General features: G+C 60.7%; 1 protein-coding gene across 1 annotated transcript in view; it reads left to right on the top strand.

Moving 5' to 3' along the window:
• The window catches only part of WFS1 (wolframin ER transmembrane glycoprotein), a 31,224-nt gene extending 22,845 nt beyond the window's left edge, over window positions 1-8,379 (top strand). The window contains exons 7-8 of the mRNA XM_002924150.4: window positions 1,084-1,229; window positions 5,806-8,379. Coding sequence (XP_002924196.1) covers window positions 1,084-1,229; window positions 5,806-7,614 — 1,955 coding nt within the window. The 3' untranslated portion in view covers window positions 7,615-8,379. The remainder of the gene's footprint in view (window positions 1-1,083; window positions 1,230-5,805) is intronic.
• The last annotated feature ends 4,175 nt before the right edge of the window (window positions 8,380-12,554 follow it).

Consider the following 12,554-nt stretch of genomic DNA (forward strand, 5'->3'; position numbering starts at 1 on the left):
TTCCTGGTGACCCGTCCTCAGACCCCACTGTGCCCACGCTCCATGCATTGGTGGCCAGTCTCATGGTGTCAGACCACCCACGACACCAGCGCACAGCCCGGGACAGGCCACTGGGCCCCGTCTCTTCCACCAGTTGTCTCGTGTCAGCTCACGCCTCGCGTGTCCACCTGCTACTGTCACCGGTGCTGCCCCATCTCATGGTGGCCCTGTGGCCCGCATGCAGTCCTGGATGCCTTCCGGCCCCCTGTGTTAGCACACGGGCCCTTGTCTGCACCCCTCTCCCAGGGGGGTTGCCTCATTCCTGACACTGTTGACTTGCTCTTGCTGCTGCTTGTTGCTCTCTTCTGCGACCAGCTTCCGTCCCAGTGTCCCCGGTGCCCAGAACACAGCCCCCACGTGGGCAGCCCCAGGGACACCTGGGGAGTGATGGCCCCTCAGCTGGCGGCCCGCTCGTGATGTGATCTCTGTGTTAATTCACTCCCCGCGCCTGCCCGGCTCCCCTCTCTGCCTGGAGGACGGTCCTGCCGTGGACACGACCGTGGTGAGCAGCCGGCCTCGTCTGGCCATCAGCCTTGTTGAGTGTGACCCCGCTCGAGCAGGAGCCCAGGCTTGGGCACACGCTGCATTCGTGCACAGATCCCAGGCACTCCCAGCGCTGAGGAAGGTGCCCGGCACATGGTCAGCCCTCGGGGGCTGGTGGCTGTGTGCTGAGTGGAGGGGTCAGTAGGTGGCGGGGCTGCAGGGTCACCGTCCGCAAGGCTGTGAGAAGCCAGGGCTGAAGGAGGTGGCAGGAAGGGGCCGGTGGTGAAGGTGACTGCAGGGACCACTCAGGCAGACCCTGGGCCTGAGAGCTGGGGAGAGGGAAGTTCAGGGCAGGGACCGGTGTCACCATGGCGAGGAGGCGGCGTGAAGTCCATCCTGTCTGCCTTTCTTCTCCCCACCGGCCGTCCTTGCCCTGCTGTCTGTCCCGGACAGAGAGGCGTTGGCTCCCAAGCCTGCTTGCCTTCCCTCTGGGCCCTGGCCGCCTTCGCTGCCTGGCCTGTCTGTGTGAGGTGACCCTGTGTCCTTCTCTCTTGGGCCCAGCTAAGAGCTACATAGCGCTGGACGACTTCGTGGAGATCACCAAGAAGTATGCCAAGGGCATCATTCCCGCCAACCTGTTCCTGCAGGACGATGATGACGACGAGCTGGCGGGCAAGAGCCCCGAGGACCTGCCCCTGCGGCTGAAGGTGAGTGGGGCCGGAGGGCTCCGACCACCAGGGCTCCCACCTGCCCTTCCACGCACCCTGGTGCTGTCCAGGGAGGGGTGGGTGGGAGGCCCCTGCCCTTGCCCGACACAGAACCCTTCCAGACTATGCAGCTTGTCGGGGGAGGTGCAGCGTGTAAGGATGGTCCCCGTGGTTATTCGCTCACTACATCTCCCGGGCTCCCCTCTCTGCCTGGAGGACAGGATGTGTTCTCCTGAAGGGGGCCTTTCCTTTGCCATCAGGCTCCAAACCCAAGGGTGTTGCTGGGGGCGGGCATGCTTGGGAGTGGCGGACAAGCCGTCCTGTTCTTTCCCTGCGAAGTGCCGTGGGCAGCGGCGTGCTGTGCGCTGGGGTCTGACTTGCACGTAGACTTTGTCATTTTGGAAAGTGATCCATCTGGGGCAGGAGCGGAGGTCGGCTTCTCAAAGACGCCTTCCCCCAAAACCTAAGTGCCAGTATTCAGAGACCGTGAGCACCCTGCCAGGTAGCTGTTTATCCAGATCTGCGGGGCGAGTGGGTGTGGTGTGGACAGCGGCGAGGAGGTCACCGTGCGCTGGCTGGAAGGGAGGCACCCTCGCCCCGCCGTCGGCCGGCGAGCAGCAGCAGCGGCAAAGAGCGTGCGCAGAGCACACACACAGGTGCAGAAAGCCAGGAATGGTGGGTCATGCCCCTGGGGTGACAGCTGTCACTCTCTCAGTCATGTGGTTGAGACTTACAGTGCAGGTGGTCGGCGTGGGCCATGGCAGCTCTCACAGGTTCCCCAGGTCAGCTCTCCCACTTTGCAAAGCACACCAGGGTGTCCCCAAGTGTAGCCGCCAGTCCCAGGCAGGTCCATCAGCACGAGGGGCTCTGAGCAGACAAATCGTCATGAGGCCCGTGACGTTCGTCATCCAAGAGTCCGTGGTACTGAGCTGAGCAGGAGCGTGTGTGACCCACCATCCGTGAGGCAGGGGGCAGGGGCCAGCCCGGCCACCAGCATGTGGGAGTGGCAGGGACAGGAAGTGCGCTGAAGTCCCCGCACTGGAGGCAGATCAGTGTGGCCCCTCCTGGGCGCCTGGATGTGGAGGTTCAGATCGGGCGCCATCCGGGTGGGGAGGCCGACTCGGAAACTGCATGGAGATGCCGCGGCCCAGCGTGGCCGGTATGGTGGCCACGCTCGGGACCATCGGGCAGAGGACAGGCGCTGTGTCCGGGGTGAAGTTCTGAGCCGCAGGCCAGGAGGGCCAAGGAGCTTGACCCAGGGAGCTCACAACTGTTGTCACAGGTCTGCTCGGGCAGGCCTGGGCTAAGTGTGTTCACAGATGGACGCTGTTAGTTTCCCTAGAACATGAGAGAAGGAGGGTGGAGCGCTTGCCATGGTTCTCGACCAAGAGGAGGCTTTCCCCAAATGCCAGCGAGGGTCAAAGGTGAAAGGGTGAGCCCGGAGAACTATGGGCAGGCCGCGTGGCTGTCCCAGCGTAGTTGCTAACAGTGCCCGCTTTCAAGGCAGCCTGGTTGGGACGGTAAATTATGTCACCCTTCTTATGGGTGACAAGCTCAGGGCTGTCCAAACATCTGAGAGTCCTTTTTGGGCAAAGAGATTTAAAGTATCCCAACAACAAGTAAACGAGGCTCTGTTTTCTTTCAGTTTTTGAAATTGTCAGAGCGCTTTGATGCCTTTACGGTTTGTCTCATTAAAAGTCTTTTGTAAAAGAGATGATGAGTCCTAGCAGGCGTCTCTAAAACCAAAGGCTTTTCCAGCTTTTCATTGCCTGTTGGAGCCAGAGGAAGGGCAGCGCGCTCGTCTTCCCACCCTCACGAAGTGCCAGGCGCCACGTGAGTGGGTGTGACTCCCACAGCCTGCTCCAGACTCCGGGCCCCGCGCTGCTCCAGCCTTTTGCGGCAGATGAAACCCTCATAAGAGTAAATTTAGTAATATGTAAAAATCCACAGTTTCACATTGAGTCATTGGGAAGTCCAGTGTGCACACTTTCACTTGGGTCTGAGCTGAGTCGGGTTGACATGGCCTTGCTGTGACCTGCCTGGTGACAGGTGCTGTCCTGTCATAGAACTGACTCCCTGCTCATTTTTTAAACCTTCTTTCCTGCTCAGAAAACAGCTCATTTTAATTTGTTGGACTTGGTCTACAGAAAAGGTTTTCAGTTTCCCAGCTGGGTGGGGCCCCAAGTGTAGGGCTTGGCTGGAAGCTACTGAGGGCCGAGTGGGGGCCCTGAAAGGAGGGGACTCCCTGGTCCTAGTGGCCCAGGCACCTCCATGTGCAGACAGAGGCCGGACACCACTGGACATCATGTTCGAGAAGCTTCATGGTCTTTTTTTTTTTTTTTAATTCAGTTAACGTGTAGTTTCAGATGCAGAGTTCAGCTGTTCATCAGTTGTGTGTAATACCCAGAGCTCATCGCATCATGTGCCTCCTTAATGCCCGTCACCTAGTTACCCCGTCCCCCACCCCTCCCCTCCAGCGGCCCTCAGTTTGTTTCCTGTGGTTAAGAGGCTCTCATGGTTTGTCTCCCTCTCTAGTTTCCCCTTATTTTATTTTTCCCTCCCTTCCCCTATGATCCTCTGTTTCGTTTCTTAAAATCCACATATGAGTGAAATCACATGATAATTGTCTTTCTCTGATTGACTTACTTTGCTTAGCATAATACTCTCCAGTTCCATCCAGATTTTTTCCTTTTTTTTTTTTTTTTGAGAAGCTTCACTGTCTTTTAAAGAACATCAGATTCATTTTCAGGCGCGGGCTGCTTGCACAGAGGAGGACGGTGAGCTACGGCAGCCCCAGGGGACGCCTGTGGTCTGTCCTGCCGCTGGCCCGGCCACCTCTCAGGGGATTAGCTGCACTGGTGCGGCTGACGCACTCCGGGACTCCGAGCCTGGCCGCTCTGGCTCTGTGTCCAAGGGGCCTTCCCAGGGGAAGCCTGGTGCGAGTCTGTGTTCCCAGCCGCTCAGAAGCACCCACCGAGGCTCACATTCCGGGGCCCGAAACTCGCTAGTGCCCATCCCCGGTCATGTGGGAGGGTGGTGGCTGTGTTCATGGCAGGTCACTGGCCCCCCGCGAGCTGCAAGGGGCCTTTTGTTCACTTTCCGGCTTGTTCTAGAACGAGAGTAAGTGGGCTGTCACAAACGTGTAAGAAGGAATGCGGCTGTTCACACACGTATGTGTCCGGACAGGCGGGCACACACCAATGTTCTTTAATATCTCCGACTCCTGTGTGAGCCCGGCTTCCTCTCCTCTGTGGAAAACGCACTATCCAGTTGCTTCCGGGTCATCTTGAGTTGACAGCCAAGGCATTTGGACAGATGACAGCCACATCCGGGTATGGTCACTCGGTTATCCTCCCCCAGGATCCCCCTCATTGGCCAGTCTTCTCCACGCTCTGGCCGGGCAGAAGAGGCTGAGGCCATGCTGCCCACCTCCCGGGGGGGTGGTGGGCGTCCGTCGCATAGCCCCTCCAAGAAGCTCCGGGCAGCAGCCAGGCTTCCCTGCCCCCACCCATGGGCGATCTTGTGCAGTTGGGGGTCCACGCCTTTGCCCCTCCAGACACACCCTGCCTTCCACACCACACCACCTGAGGGCTGGCACCTCCAGCCTGTCTCTTGTTTCCCTGAGCCCTGGCAGGGCTGGAAGCCTCTGGGAGTTCTGCACAGGTGTGGAGTCTGGCCCGGGTGGTGGAATCAGCCCCTGCCTCCTCCCCTAGGCTGCACCCCTGCTCACCTCCCCCATGTCCCTCATTCATCCTTTGCTGTGTGACATCTGAGGGTCACCCTGCCCTTTGCCCCGGGTGCAGATTGCAGGAGTGGCCGTGGGGGGTGTGTCTGTTCGGAGCAGCACGGGTGTGTGTAGGTGGCGGCAGGCAGCTGCTTCTCGGGGTCCCCTGCCACGAGCGAGCACATCTCCTCTGGCCCCGTACAGATGAATCGTCTCCATTTGGTTATGACATGCTGAGCCCCCGGTTCACATTTACACGGAGCTTTCCTTTTGGAGTCCCCACACCCGCCGCCACCCCTGGGACTGTTCAGAGCCCTTCATGGGCTTGAAAGTATGGGTTCCTCTGCCCTTAGCGGACTGGGGGGCCGAGGCTTGGGAGGGCAGCCCTTGCTGCAGGGGTGGCCAGTTTAGAAGCCCCGCTCCCACGCCGGCAGCCAGGGCTCCTGTCTCCACCAGCGAGGCCCTGTGGGGAGGGAGGAGGAAAGCCAGGTGCGTTCCTCCAGGTGCTTGAGGTCTGGAAGGGGACACTGGCTCGCAGGAGTCCAGAAACCCTGGCAGAAGGTTGGGACAGAAGGGGAGCCAGGGGATGGGCTCCAGGGGCCTAGAGGAGAGAAGCAGGACCTGCAGGACTGGGTGGAATTGAGGGAGGGTCGGTCTAGACAGTAGAGCCTGGGGAAGACGTCACTTCGTGGACAGGGTGTTGACAGGGGAAGGACCCGCTGTGACCAGGCGCTCGGGGGCGAGCTGTTCACTTCGAGCAGAACTCGGGTGCTTGGCGGAGTGTCGAGGACAGGGGTGGGGCTCCTGGGCTGACTTGCTTCCGAAGCCCCGTCTTTGTCTCCGCCCCCCCAGGTGGTCAAGTACCCCTTGCACGCCATCATGGAAATCAAGGAGTACCTGATCGACATGGCCTCCCGGGCGGGCGTGCACTGGCTGTCCACCATCGTCCCCACCCACCACATCAACGCCCTCATCTTCTTCTTGATCATCAGCAACCTGACCATCGACTTCTTCGCCCTCTTCATCCCGCTGGTCGTCTTCTACCTGTCCTTCGTCTCCATGGTGATCTGCACCCTCAAGGTGTTCCAGGACAGCAGGGCCTGGGAGAGCTTCCGCACCCTCACGGGCCTGCTCCTGCGCTTCGAGCCCAACCTGGACGTGGAGCAGGCCGAGGTGAACTTCGGCTGGAACCACCTGGAGCCCTACCTGCACTTCCTGCTGTCCGTCGTCTTCGTCATCTTCTCCTTCCCCATCGCCAACAAGGACTGCATCCCCTGCTCGGAGCTGGCCGTCGTGTCCATCTTCTTCACCGCCACCAGCTACATGAGCCTGAGCGCCTCCGCCGAGCCCTACACCCGGAGGGCCCTGGTGACCGAGGTGGCCGCCGGCCTGCTCTCCCTGCTGCCCGCGCTGCCCTTCGACTGGCGCCACCTGAAGCTCCTGGGCCAGACCTTCTTCTCCGTGCCCGTCGGCCCGTTCGTCGTCCTGAACGCCAGCCTCCCCTGCCTGCTCTACGTCTACCTGCTCTATCTCTTCTTCCGCATGGCACGGCTGAGGAACTTCAAGGGCACCTACTGCTACCTGGTGCCCTACCTGGTCTGCTTCATGTGGTGCGAGCTGTCTGTGGTCATCCTGCTCGAGTCCACCAGCCTGGGGCTCGTCCGCGCCTCCATGGGCTACTTCCTCTTCCTGTTCGCCCTCCCGATCCTGGCGGCCGGCCTGGCGCTGATGGGCCTGGTGCACTTTGCCCGCTGGTTCCTGTCCCTGGAGCTCACCAAGATCACCGTCACCGTGGTGGTGTGCAGCGTGCCCCTGCTGGTCCGCTGGTGGACCAAGGCCAGCTTCTCGGTGGTGGACATGGTCAAGTCGCTGACGCGCAACTCCATCGTCAAGCTCATCCTGGTGTGGATCTCGGCCATCGTGCTCTTCTGCTGGTTCTACGTGTACCGGTCGGAGGGCATGAAGGTGTACAACTCCACGCTGACCTGGCAGCAGTACGGCTTCCTGTGCGGGCCCCGCGCCTGGAAGGAGACCAACATGGCCCGCACCCAGATCCTGTGCAGCCACCTGGAGGGCCACCGGGTCACGTGGACGGGCCGCTTCAAGTACGTCCGGGTGACGGAGATCGACAACAGCGCCGAGTCGGCCATCAACATGCTCCCGTTCTTCATCGGCGACTGGATGCGCTGTCTCTACGGCGACGCCTACCCCGCCTGCAGCCCCGGCAACACGTCCACGGCCGAGGAGGAGCTCTGCCGCCTCAAGCAGCTGGCCAAGCACCCCTGCCACATCAAGAAGTTCGACCGCTACAAGTTCGAGATCACGGTGGGCATGCCGTACAGTGGCACCAACGGCTCCCGCAGCCCGGAGGAGGACGACGTCACCAAGGACATCGTGCTGCGGGCCAGCGGCGAGTTCAAGGACGCGCTGCTCGGCCTGCGCCAGGGCAGCCTCATCGAGTTCAGCACCGTCCTCGAGGGCCGCCTGGGCAGCAAGTGGCCCGTCTTCGAGCTCAAGGCCATCAGCTGCCTCAACTGCATGGCCCAGCTGTCACCCGCCAGGCGGCACGTGAAGATCGAGCGCGACTGGCGCAGCACCGTGCACGGCGCGGTCAAGTTCGCCTTCGACTTCTTCTTCTTCCCGTTCCTGTCGGCCGCGTGAGTGCGCGGCCCCCGCCGAGGAGCTGTCAGTGCGTGTCACGGTCAGGACCTGACCCCGTGTGGCCCCCCCAGCCAGACGGCACGACACTAACGCTGAGTGTATGTGTGTGTGTGCGTGCGTGTGCGCGTGTGCAGACGCAGTGCTTGGAGACCCCGTCACGTGCAGCCTGCTCACACCCCCGAGAGCGCCAGCTCTGTGCCCCCAGGACGCCCGGCGTCGTGGGAATTGCATGCATGGCGTCGACCCACGGTGCCGACCTCGCAGAGCGAAGCTGGCGTCCCGCCCCGAAGAGCACTTTACAGATGAGCTGCTTCCGTCTCCACTTCCAAGACCCCCTCGCCGGCCGTTTCCTTTTGTGTCGGATTTGTTTTTCAAAGAACCACACGTGCTGCTGGGTGAAGTCGGTGATGGCATTTCTTATTTATTCGGTCCCTGCGTAGCCTTGACAGCTGTTCGCAGGTCTGGGGCCGACGCAGGGCTGCCTGAGCCTGTCAGCCCCTGATCCTGGTGCTCGGAGGTGGGGAGGCGGCGGCTCTGGGCAGGGCGTGTTCGTGGGGAGCTCTGGCTCCCACAGCCCGCCACGCGCTCTCCTGTCGAGCGGGTGGGTGAGTTCATGAGGGTCTGGATGCATCCACGGGAACTAGGAAATGGGAAGAATCTGGAGTGTGGAGCGCTCAGAAAAGCCTGGCCACGTTCCGTACTGGGAAGCAGAAAGTGAAGGTCCGAAAGCAGCCAAAATAAACGTTTCATGAAATCTACTGTTTGTCTTGTCTTTATTTAAAAAAACTCTTGGGGCGCCTGGGTGGCACAGTCATTAAGCGTGTGCCTTTGGCTCAGGGCGTGATCCTGGTGTTCTGGGATCGAGTCCTGCGTCAGGCTCCTCCGCTGGGAGCCTGCTTCTTCCTCTCCCACTCCCCCTGCTGTGTTCCCTCTCTCGCTGGCTGTCTCTCTGTCACATAAATAAATAAAATCTTTAAAAAAAACCCAAAAAAACAAAAAAAAAAACTCTTGAACGTTCGTGACACTTGCATTGAACTCACTAAGGGAGTTACGAAGAGCAGAACTGACATTCTCAGTCAGCGCGCAGACCATGGTGCCCCCTCCCGCCCCCGCCCTCCCCCGGGTTTCGCCCACTGCTGCCCTGCTGTGCATCGGGTCCTACCAGGGGAGGAGCCCGCGTGGCCTCAGGGATCTGTGAGACTCCAGGCACCTATCAGAGGGCACACGTGGTTATTGTGGTTTGGATCAGCCACCCCGTTGGCAAGAAGTTGGTGAAGCCATAGCCCTTGTTCAGTGATGCGCAATGATAGTTCCACAGAAATACAGTCAACGCGAGCCATTTAGGGGTGCTAGAGCAGCTTGGGTCCCTCCGTGAACTTAGTGCCCCCTCAGATAGGGACCTGTGTCTGAGTCCCTCGGGTCTTTTGTTTCTTCCCTGACGTTGAGGACAAAGCCGCCACGCCGCTCCTCCCCAGTGGTGGACCCCCGATGAGCCGTGGGTCTGCGTCTTTGCAGAGGTCAGGAGACCTATGTTCTTTCTGTGGTTTGGAGACCTTGCACTGACCTTTGGGGGGTGGCTGCCTCTGTTTTCTGTGGACGTGGCCCATCTGGCCATGGCAGGTGGCAGCTGCACCCCTACCGGGTTAACTCCTGTGTCACCCGGGGGTCTGCCCGAAATCCCACGCACTGGGCGTGCTCGCGGGGTGGCATCCCTCTGTGCCAGAGCAGTGGGAGGAGGTAAGAGGTCAGCCCATCCCCCTCTCTGATCCCACAGATTTGCGAGGCCACAAGATGCATTCACGGTGTGTCTTTGCCTCCCAGACCCCCCGATGGTCCAGAGAGGGGGGAACGCGGGTGACCTTATGTGATCCTTGCACTTGGAGCGGGGAGGTACAGGGACAACCCTGATGCACGGAGAAGACAGATTCAGAGACGGGGTCACACTGCATACTAGCGGCAGGGCCAGGGTTGCACTGAGATCTGTCCCCTGGGCCACCACACTACCGCGCGGCCCCCAGCAGAGCTGCCTGCCCAGTGCAGGGAGCGGCGCGGTCTCGGGGGATCATCCCAGTTTGGGGGTTGGACCCCAGGCCTACTGCCTCTATCACAAACCCCTGCATGGCCAGCAGCAGTTCAGTCCCTGTCCCCAGGTCTGTGCCCCGATCTGCAGAACGGACAGTCTGGGCTGGGCCCGTGGTTTCCAAAACTTAGCCATGAAACCCTTTCTCAACTCCATGTTGTACAGAACTCCACAGAGTGCAGAAGGTGTTATTTATAAATTCGGATGGGACATCCACGGTAGGCGGGAGCAGAAGCCCCACCTCCTGGTGTGAATCCCACTTCTGTGCCTTCCCAGCTGTCTGACCTTGGGCACGGTCAAGCTTGCCGGGCCTGTACCTTCAGACCCTCACTGCACGACCTGTAAGGGCCCTTCGAGCTTTTTAATAAATTTGAGGCACCAGGGTGGCTCAGTCGGTTGAGTCCGACTCTTGGTTTCAGCACAGGTCATGGTCTCAGGGTCCTGGGATCCAGCCCTGAGTTGGGCTTGGCGCTCAGCGTTGGGTCAGCTTGTCCCTCTCCCTCTGCTCCTCCTCCCATTCCCTCCCTCCCTCTCTCTCCGTCATAAATAAAATCTTAAAAAAAAAAAAAAAAAACTTCACGAAAATAACCATGTTTATGTTGGGACTGATCACGTGGGCCTGGTGTCAGGATGACCTGCCTGCAGCCTGCCCCCCTCCCCCACCAGGCGCCCCAGAACACGGTCCCACCTTCTGTCCTGCATCACGGGTTTAACTCCTCAGGGCTGCACATCCAGAAAAGCTTGGCCGATACCTAAAACATTCCTTATTTAACTTAACTAATGAGCCTGGGATGCACCTGTTGCCGCCCACGAGCAAATATTTATTGCAGATGCTGTCATTCCACAGTCTGAGTCAGACCCAGGTCCCACCCCCAGGAGAGTCACGTAGGTTGGACGTGCGTGGCCCTCATTCCGTCAGAAGGGCCCCTCTGCCTTCAGACCCAGGAGGCAGGGAGGCAAGCACTCCAGCCTGGGGTGGGATCGGGGTCAGGAGGCTTCTGGGAGGACAGGGTGTTCCCCATTCTGATAGCAAGGGAGGGACTGAGTTGGAGAGGTCAGAGGACTACGCATCATTCGGGGCACCCACGGGACGGCGTCGGGCATGGCCCAGGAGGCCATGACTTCCCGGACACAGCTTCAGGTCCGGAGGCCCAGTTGGACGGGCACCTGGGTCCTTTGAGTGGCTGGGAAGCCCTCTTGGCTCCAAAGCCGGGGCCCCAGTAAGACCCCGAAAGGCCATCCCCCACTTCTCATCTGACCTGGCCGACTGTGAGCCGTTCAGTTCTGGGCATTTGCTCTTCAGACTGCTTCCAGGGAGCTGTAACCATCAGAATGCCCTTGGCCCCCGTGGTCCCGGGGCTCCCTGATGTGCTGGCTGTCCTGCTTTCCTGTTGATAACCAGGCTGCTGCCACCTGGCCCAAGACCGGTGGCAGGCTCATGGAGGCATTTGCCGAGCTCACGCTGCTGGGGGCCTAGGGTCCCCCGAAACAGGTTTCAGAGCTGGGCCATGGGTCTGGCACATTCCCATGAAGTCACTGGGGCTATACACAGTGGTCCCACATAACCCCCACATGTTACTTCACGTATGCGCGTCATTCGGCATCACGGGCAGGACATGCCACACGTCACCGGGCTAGGAGGGCACAGAGCTGGGATGGCAACCACGTCCCGCTCTTTTTCCCGGGGCCACGAAGAAATCACGTCGTCCTGGGGCTTAAACTCCCTCCACAACACGGCCCAGAGCAGCTGTCCCTCGGGCCTGCGGGGAGAGTCAGGGGCCACCGTTTGTCAGTCAACACTGTGTCCGACCTCCTGCTGCGCCCACCGTCCAGGGCTCTGGGAGTGCCAGGGAGGGCTGCGCTTGCGGCGGGGGGGTATCTGGTCATGCTTCCGGGGACCAAGCTGCCCACGAAAGACCCACTGGGTGGCACAAAGAACCATGAGGTCTTGTTGGAGTGTCGAGCTGACAGAGGCGGGCGCGCCCCCCATGGCAGGGACAGACATGTCCGTGTGTGACAGGCCGTGGGCGGTGGGGCTGGCACGGGCGCCCCTACCCCCGGGCCCTTGTGGCTCTTTCCCGGTCTGCTTTCTCTTCCTTCCCTCTCCTTCCTGTCCAGCTTGGAGGCAGAAGTGCCCGTCAGCACCCCGAATCCTCGGCGGCACAGCACAGCCCTGGGGTGGGGGTGGGGAGCCCCGCCATTCAAATTCTGCCTCCCCGACCTCAACGTCACTGCTGACCCTGACTGGTGCAGCCTCACCCCTGACCCCGCAGCTCAGCGTTGCTGGTCACCCGCCCACAGCTGGAACCTGGTGGTCTTTCTTCTGACTCCACGGCCCCAGGGACGCTCCTTGGGCCTCGGCTGATGGCCCAATCTCTCTGTGTCTCCTTAAACCCAGCACCCGAGGACTCATCCCACTTGTCCTTTTCCCTTCCCGGCTGCCTCCTCCATTCTGACCCTGGGGGACCCTCCCATGTGCAACTTGTCCCAGGGCCCGGTCTCCCAGGGCCCCCACGGTTTCTGATGAAAACAGGCCCTCTTGGCTTTTTTTCTCAGAGAGAGAGCATGGGGGGTGGGGGGGTGTTGCGGAGGAGAAGGGAGAGGGAGAGCAGCAGACCCCTCACTGAGCCCCAAGCCTGATGCGGCCTCCCTGTCAGGACCCCGAGATCATGACCGGAGCCGAAACCAGCAGTCGGACGCGTAACTGACCGAGCCACGCAGGCGCCCGAGGCCCAGGCTCTTTGATGGTGAGCGGCCCACCCATGCAGGAGTGACAGGGCGTCAGATGTGGGCGAGCGACAGGGCTGGAGTCCCCAGGTCCCAGCCCCCACTGCCCTTGCCCCGTGGTCAGGGAACATCC

Source organism: Ailuropoda melanoleuca, chromosome 11 (assembly GCF_002007445.2).
Source record: "Ailuropoda melanoleuca isolate Jingjing chromosome 11, ASM200744v2, whole genome shotgun sequence".
Taxonomy (NCBI): Eukaryota; Metazoa; Chordata; class Mammalia; order Carnivora; family Ursidae; genus Ailuropoda; species Ailuropoda melanoleuca.